Here is a 9336-nt window from a genome sequence, read left to right on the forward strand (position 1 = left end):
GCACTCACCTGCTTATCCTGACAGCACTTGCGGTTACAGTCTTTCATCGCGTTTACGCTTGAGCAACTAAATGAATGCTCAAGTCTATTTAATTGAATATATTGTAATTAGATTACAACATTAATGCTGTAAAAGGAACCTTATGAAATTAAAAGTAGTCACATTAAGCTTTCACTGGAAGTTTATCAATGGCTCAAAAACACTACCTGTGCATATAGCCCATTTTAAGATCTCCATGATAATAGATCATTGCAGGAGGCTTTTCTGTTTCATTCCTTTTCAAGATGCATATGGATAAAAAATGTACAACATAAAATATAATTTTAGCAAATATACTTATAAATTAAGCTTTAATTGACAATTGACCCCTTATTATTAGAAAGTAATCCATATCCAAGGTGGTAAGCATTATTTTCTAATGATCCAATAAAATGGAAGACCATTTCAATATGGTGATGTCACTGGCCTATGAACATTTCCTGTTTGTTTATAACTGTTCAAAGACAATTCAATCATAACTTAATTTAAAACATCTACCATAACATTATTTATCAGTATGTGGCTCTTTTTGGATTCTCGGAAGCTCTAGAAATTAAAAATATAAAACAGGAAACACACTGGGACCATTGTTTTTGTTTACAACCCCTCAAAATGGTCTACCACACCTAGAGATGAGATGAGTTGACATGTTGTATTTCAAGACTTGTTAGATTTTTTCCTTAACTGCTCCTGTGGGTTGGACTAATTTCATACGCATCTCAACCAAAGCCTTTTGTTTTGTTTTTATTAGCTGTTTTGACAGGCTGTGAAATAACTAGTATTTAGTTATATACTAGTAGAGTATAGTTGTATGGTACTGTATTGGTCAAGACATGACTGAAACTAGCTGTGTCATGAAAATAATTACACACCTTAGATGTTCAACAACCAGTTTAAGAGTTCACAATTAGCTGATGATTGAAACAAGGCATGTTTTGGCATGCTGTCTTGGGAGAGAGCCCTGAGCTCAGAAGATCCTCCAGCCCAGGGCTCCCTCCAATTTGAAGGGCGAGAGGGGAGTTTGAACAGGTTGGTCTCATGAACTTCCCTGGTTTAGTTAGGACAGATTATTAGGACTACTGGTTTTGCTATGGAAGGATGAACTGCTGACTGAAAGGTATAAATAAGAGCCTGATTAAGAGTTAATTTTCTGTGTCTATTTGGTTTAATTAATTAACATATCGTATGTTTTTGTACTGTGGGAGGAACCCGGGGGAAACCCATGTGAGCACGGAGAGAACATGTAAACTCTTGAACCAGTGACCTTCTTGCTGTGAGGCAACAGTGCTAACCACTGAGCCACCATGCCGTCCTACTCAGGAAACTAGAGGAGGCATAGGGGTGGAAATGGGATTCTTCAAGCTGAAGATAACTGAGGTAAGAAAATTGGGTTTTTATAGTGTGTTGGGAATCATCTGATCAGAGAATCATGTGTTAGCTAATGCACGACCAGCCATGGTCAATCATAAGCATGTGATCCTCTCAGAATTAGTTTATAAATAAACTTTACTTGTAATCAAGCAACCAACAACCCCGTAATAGGATAACATATAATGTATTCTGGGAAAGATAGTATGGGTGTGTCATAATTAAAAGCCCATTTACATTTTTGAATGTTTAGTTGATAGAATGTTCATCAGTTTATGGTTATTAATAAAAAAAAACTAAGAATTGACATTAGACATTCTTATGGTTTCAAAACAAAACTTCCCTAAAACCAAACACACACATTTACACAAACAGAAATGAGTAACTGTAGCGTATACTATGGTAAATATTAGTGAAGGTATGTGCCATATTAGTTAAAAAAAAACAAGTGCTGCCAGAAACGAACATCATGATTTTGCCAAGTACGCTGTGATCCTGGATTAACAGTATTGATCCTGGAACATCATTTTTGTTGGAAAATATAATCCATACCTATTCCCTACCCCTAAACCCAATAATAAATGTAAATTATTCTCAAAATCAGAGGCAGGGCTCAAAATGAACCTTTTTGCTTGGTAGCACTGGTGCTCTAAATTTGAAAAATTTAGCTGCACCAGCCAAAATTTTGTCGCACCACCAATTAGGAACACTGTTACTACAATTTTTATATTAACATATTTGTTCCATTTGAATGATGAAGGACTGAATTATTAGACAGAACCTCTCACACTTAAATTGTGTAGATGTGGCAAATGTTATTTGCAAAGTTCTTCCCACAAGCTTTAAAGTAAATGCTTTAGTCATTTTCATAGTGGACTTTAACCCAATGGAAATCTTTTATCCACTCTTTGAAAAGTGATCAACATTCACCTTATGATCACTGATCAGATGTGCCGTTATTTGTAACTTTAGGTGGTTACTAAAACAAAATCTGTCAGTATAGATTTCATTCCCTCATCTTCAGCGCTTTACATTTTTGCGGTTGTAGCTCCCTGTCATCTGAAGGCAGAAGGCATTGACTGAGTGATTGACCACTGATATTAACTAATCAATTTGTATTTAGTTCCATCGCAGCATTACAAACTTTGTTTATTGCAGCAAGTTGATATGACAAGTGTTTTAAACTATTCCTGAGCGCTGCGTTTCAGATGCAAAGATGCATTCTGCGTGAATGTGTCCTAAATACATGCACGCGCTGATCATTTTGCAGTGAAAACCTGTCGCACGGTACCAATTTTATGCACTCACTCGCACAAATGCTCCCAAATATATTTTGAGGTCGCATAGATAAAATTTTGGGTGCAAATGCAAGCAAAAAAACTGCAATTTCGAGCCCTAAGAAGGACTTAACCTAACCGTAAACCTACAGTAAACTGAACATAAACTGTAAACATATCCCTTAATTCTGATTGGAATGCTGCTCCAGGATCAACATACTGTAAATGTTAATCCAGAAACACGTCCTACTTGGAGAAATCAGATTGGCAGTCAGAAACATTTTTTTTATACAATTTGAGTACATTTTTATTGGGACAAAGACACTCCTTAGCTGGAATAAGCTGATATCTCCAATCCAAAGTGCCTAAACCCATTTAAAAGATCCACCTGGCCAGCCTGGGAGACCAAAAAAGCTGAGATTCTGAAGAAAGTGAGAAACATTTCCTTATGTCTTAAAAAAGTAATTCTAGAGGGATTCATGTGTTGTTGTAAAATATCCAGAGTGAAACATAATAAAACTATTTTTGTGGTATTCAGTTGGTCAATATGCTGGCACAAAGGCGCTGAATAGTTCTGTAGCATCCACACATTCCTTGTTTTTTGGTTTTCCTGGAATCTGTAAAACAAAGCAGTCAATATAAGCATATATTAGAACAATTCAAACATTAACAACACTTTTATTGAAATGCATGATTCATGAATTTACCTGATTGCACACAGCTTTTCCAGAGCGTACAAATGTGGCGAAGTGTTCACAATTAAATGTGAGGAGTTTGTAAGTGAACTCCCTGTCCACTAAGCCATTTAGTCTTCTTCTGATTTCATCTGGAGGTGAAGGCTGAATATCGTGCTGGCTATTGCTCACTGAAACACGCGCTCCTTTAGGTACGTTCACCTCTGACAGAAGCTGACGCCGTATCTTAGTTTCTCCCAGCAGAAGATCACCACAAACAGGGAAGACAGTCTGCAGAAATCCCCGAAATGTATTCATCAGCTTATTTTCATCTGGAATGGAAAAAGCTAAATATGAGACTGTTGTAAGAGCACAAGAGAGCTGCTAATTGTATAAGAGCAATATAAGAAATCAAGAATAAGAAATCACGGTCCCACTTTATATTAAGTGGCCTTAACTAATATGTACTTACACAGGAATTAAAAGTTTATTACAATGTACTTATTGTGTAAATACATGTATTTATTATGTACTTATGCTTGATTAAATACCTGTATGTATTTACATCTGTAATTACATTTGTATATACACTGCTGACCATTCCTTACACCTTAACCCACCCTTAAACCTACCCATACCACCAAACCTGTCCATAACCCAACCCCTATCCCAACTCAAGAGCACCACAAGTGTTCTCAAATACATTATGAACAGTAAGTACATTGTATTTGCTTTTTGATGCAAGTACATAGTAGTTAAGGACACTTAATATAAAGTGGGACCGAAATCATTTATAAAATTATACAAAACTATAGTTTATAATGAACTCACATATCCATTTATACATGTAAATATGGTATTGTAATTATATTATTATTATCATCATCAGCTTCATTGTCTAAATAAAGTGTCACAGTGAGTCCCATCACATCATTTCAAATTGCTTTACAAATAGCCTTTACTTCTTAACTGCTTCATAAAGGGATAGTTCTACTATAGATGTCAATAATAACCAGCTTCCAACTCTCTTTAAAATATCTTCTTATGTGTTCAGCTAAATATAGAAAGTTATAATGGTTTAAAACAAGTCGAGGGTTAGTAAATGTAAAAAAGAAGTAGTGTTGAAGATGTAAACCAAATATTAAAACAGCAAATCACATGGCAGCAAGTCTATGCATTTAGACATGGTCAAGACAAACGGCTGAAGGTCAAACTGAGCATCAGAATGGGAAAGAAACAGGTTTAAAGTGACTGAATTCTGGATCATCTTCTCCCTGATCTCCCTTTCACACCTGCAACTCTCCACGATGGGCATCCAGTGTTCTCCAGCCAGAGGAGGAATGGGCTTGCTTGATTTGGGACTTGTGGAGCTGCACATTGATGGATTTGCTCTTCAGTGTTTGGACTTTCAGCAGTGAAAATTAAACCACACTAAACTGAATTTCAACTCTGAAAACTGGACTGATGCAGTTTCAATGTACTAGAACTCCTATGTTAAGTTGCTTTGACACAATCTACATTGTAAAAGTGCTTTACAAATAAACAAGAATTTAACTTAATTGATAGAAAGGCAAGACTGCGCAAACGCATATATAGGACCCTCATTACCAGCACTGGTGCTCCTCAGGGTTGTGTTCTCTCCCCACTGTTCTTCATCATCTATACAAATAACTGCACCTCAACAGATCCCTCTGTGAAAGTTCTGAAGCATGTGAAGGACACTACAGTTATCAAAGATGGACTGGAGTCTGCTTACAGACAGGAGGTTGAGCAGCTAATAATGACTAATAATCCATTCATTTATTTTCTTTTCGGCTTAGTTCTTTTATTGATCTGGGGTCGCCACAGGAAACCCACACGAACACAGAAAGAGCTTGCAAAATCCACACAGAAACGCCAACTGACCCAGCCGGGGCTTAAACCAGCGACCTTCTTGCTGTGAGGCGATTGTGCTACCCACTGCTCCACCATGCCGCCCCATGACTAATAATTTTGACTTTAAATGTAAAAAAAAAAGTCAAAACTGCTTTTATTCTAGCAGAAATAAATCAATCAGGAATTTGTCCAGAAGAAAAAATTTTATAGGAAATACTATTAAAAATTCCTTGCTCTGATTTGGGAAATATTTGAAAAAGAAATATCACAGGAGGGCTAAGAATTGTAACTTTAGCTGTATACGTCAAAATATCATGAACAAAAATTTGATGTTAATCAGGTTACAACACATTTTTTTGATGTAAGTTGATGCCAAAAGATTGATGTAAGTCGAGATGATTAGAAAAGTATGTGTATTCAAAATTAGAAAACATAAATAGTTAGTAAATCATGTCAGGTGACAATAATTTAACATTTCACTAAATGAAATGTTTACATTCCTCAGTTTATTGCAGTATTTGTGGTAAATCATGTAAACCATATGATTTTACACACCCATATAAAACAATAATATTTATAGTAAAGACTAGAGTTTTTAACTATTATATAGATAATGAAGGGCAGCTCGGTGGCACAGTAGGTAGCACAATCGCCTTACAGCAAGAAGGTCTCTGATTCGAGCCTTGGCATTTCTGAGTTTGCATGTTCTCCGCTTGTTCGCGTGGGTTTCCTCTAGGTACTCCAGTTTCCCCCACAAGTCCAAAAATGTGGTATAGGTGAATTGGGTAAGCTAAATTGTCCATAGTGTATGTGTGTAAATGAATGTGTATGGATGTTTCCCAGTGATGGGTTGCAACTGGAAGGACTCCAGCTCCAACATGTGCTGGATAAGTTATCAGTTCATTTCACTTGGCAACGCCAGATTAATAAAGAGATTAAGCTGTGTAATACACTTCACATTAATGGTTTGAAAACCACTATAGTGTATACAACAGTATTTACTATAAACGACAGTATTGATTTTTCTTGTGGTAATGGCATGTATATGTCATGAATGAATCACCAACTAACAAGTGCATGTCTTTGGACTGTGGGGGAAACCGGAGCACCCGGAGGAACTTGAACTTTAGACTGCTGAAGTAATCATTTCTGGTATTGGACCCGTACAGCTTACATAACTTAGATGAATTATAGTTTTGTCTTGTATGGGATGATACCCTCTTTGTGAATCATGTTAAAGAATCAACATGTAACATATTTTAATTTTATGCATCTGAATATCTAAAGCTAGCTTCAATTATTTTATATTTTCATTTCATCAAGTTCATCAAGATTCTTTGGATTCATCTTCAATATCGCTTCCTTCATGTTATCCCAGACATGCTCAATAATGTTCATGTCTGGTGACTAGGCTGGCCAATCCTGGAGCACCTTGACAATTTTTGCCTTGATGTGGAGGCTTAAGTATGAGAAGGAGCGCTATCCTGCTGAAGAAATTGCCCACTCATGTGGTTTGTAATGTAAAGAGCAGCACAAATGTCTTGATACCTCACGCTGTTGATGTTGGATGTAAGACCAATAGGTCTTCTGCAGTATTTGTGATGATTGGGATGCAGTTCAACAGATGATTCATCTGAAAAATCTACCTTCTGCTACAAATGATCTACCTTACAAATAACCAACTAGAAGTCAAGTTATTATTTGTTGCTCCAACAACTGGCATCGATGACAAAAATTTAGTTTGGTAGTGTATACAATAGCGGCTGTATATTGTAATGACTAATTCCAGTGGTATAGTGTGTCATGTTTCTTGAACATGACAATGAGTTCACTATTCTCAAATGACCGTCACAATCCCAAGATCTAAATCCATTTGAGCCCTTTTGAGGTGCTGAAACCAGATTTGCCACAGGACATTTACATTATGGAAGGGCAGCCAACAAATGTGCAGTGCTATCATGTCAAAGTAGAGCAAAATCTCAAAGGAATGTTTCCAGATTTGAGTGATTGTTCACCCCAAAATGAATATTCTGTCATCATTTACTCACCTTTGAGCTTTTTTTTGTTTGTTTGTTTGTTTTGTCGAACACAAACAAATATATATTGAAGAATGATTGCAACCGGTAAGCGCCGACTTACCTACTATTTGTTTTTCCTAAGGAAGTGAGTGGTTTCCAACATTCTTCAAAATGTCTTCTTATGTGTTCAACAGAAGAAGAAAAAAAATAAACAGGTTTGGAACAAGTTAATGGTGAGTAAATAAAGACAGAATTTTTATTTTGCGGTGAACTATTAGCACTTTTATTATGACGTATATTTTTAACATATGCACATATGTCTCATTTTAATGGTTAGAAATGATGTACGTAAATAGACAGTAAACAATATTTTTAATAGATGTTGCATATACGTTTAAGCTCATATGACACTTTTAGACTTGTGAAATTCAAACATGAACTTGTAGGTAATATTTGTAATCTGCATATTGCCATATGTTATAGCTACATCAATATTTAACATATCAATGTCAAATACAGTGTTGAGAAAAAAGTTATATATTACAAGCTGTAGTCACTTTAAAAAAAAAAAACTTAATGTGTAAGTTTCTTTTAAAGGATGCAATGTAAATATACAGGCATATGTGCTATGTTATTTTATTGTTATTTGCCTTTTTTATACTTTTTTTTAAAGAGATAAGACGTCAAATTGTAATATATTGCTTTTTTTTTACCCAAGTACGCAACACTGAACACAGAAGTCAACATTTGAAGTGGATCCCCACCTTTTGTCAAACTTGTCCAATAGAACAACATCCATTCTAGTCCTAGAACAATTTTGAAAAGCATTTTTAATTTGCTTCGAATGTTGACTGCTGTATTTATATCAATGAAATATATAGCACTCTCAGCAGTTGGGGTAAGTTTGTCACTAGCTGTCCACTTTGTATAATAGGCTACACAGCAGCATGATATTGTCATTGTTTTTGTATAATTAGTAGAGTATATAGGCCTATAATATCGTATGCTTCTTACCCGCAACAGCAAAGTGCACGACGTATCCATCCCCGTCGTACACGCCCCAATGTGCGTAGCCAATAGGATACGAGAACTCGATTAAATCTCCGAACTGCGCGGTGGTTATGAGGTGTTCAACCTGTGCATGACAATTCAAACTGTCAGGAGGATTCCGCCCGTAAGAAGCTGAAGTTACAGGTTTCACAAGTTTGACAACATGACGCCTGCATTCTTTGAGGAACTTGATTTATGTCATTTTTTATGGCATACATTTATGGTAAAAATTATTGTTTAGATCATCTTAAAGCCACTAACTTTAAACTATAGAGGTAGGCTATTTACATAATACTCTCAGCTCGTTCTAAATAGTTCTGTCGCAAAATAAATATTGCAAGTAACCTATAGCCTATCTGACATGAATCTAATGTAACCTCGTTGGTTTTAACGTGACATAAAAATACAGGTGATACATATATTAGTTTTTAAACTTGAACTTGATCAAACATCACATCAGATAATTCCTCAGATAAAGTAATTGCGCAAACATACCTGTTCTTTGAAGTCCATCTCTCGTGTTTTTAGTCGTCAAGAGCAGAAACTACACGCAGGATTTAAATTTCTCTGTCACGCACTGAAGGCGTGGTCACGCGAAAACAATCAGCAGAATGACTTGTTTGAGATGACTTCTTCAGTTTAGCTGCTCCTCCTCTGCTAAATGAATCATGTCGAATGCACTTCTAAGAATCATTTCACAACATTTAAGTTAGAATAAGGTCAAAATTAAGGTCCCCTTTAAGACTGGCTGTTTTGTGATAAACATCCACAACTAAACACTTTATTTACAGTATTACCATGATGAATGAATGACAACCAGCCGACCAGAGAAACTGATATCCATCACATTATTTAAAAGATTAAATCAATGAATAAGCAAATGAAGCTCACTAAAAAATAATGTCTGCAAAATTGTTGCAAATAATTTATTTGGGCTAAATTTAAACAAACTAATTCAACTAAGTACGAAAGTTTAACTTAATTTGTTTGTTTAAATTCAGCCCAAATAAATTGTTTGCAACATTTTTGTAGACA

At 35.7% G+C, this 9336-nt stretch overlaps 1 protein-coding gene across 1 annotated transcript; it reads right to left on the reverse strand.

The window, feature by feature from the left end:
- Positions 1–2983: 2983 nt before the first annotated feature.
- plaat1l.2 (phospholipase A and acyltransferase 1l.2) lies at positions 2984–8856 on the reverse strand. The gene is given in 4 exon segments (NM_001123322.1): positions 2984–3301; positions 3392–3690; positions 8266–8386; positions 8797–8856. Coding segments are annotated over 4 exon segments (513 nt in total). The 5' UTR covers positions 8815–8856; the 3' UTR covers positions 2984–3226.
- Between the last annotated feature and the right edge of the window lie 480 nt (positions 8857–9336).

This window comes from Danio rerio, chromosome 8, assembly GCF_052040795.2.
Source record: "Danio rerio strain M-AB ecotype USA chromosome 8, GRCz13ab, whole genome shotgun sequence".
In the NCBI taxonomy this organism is placed as follows: Eukaryota; Metazoa; Chordata; class Actinopteri; order Cypriniformes; family Danionidae; genus Danio; species Danio rerio.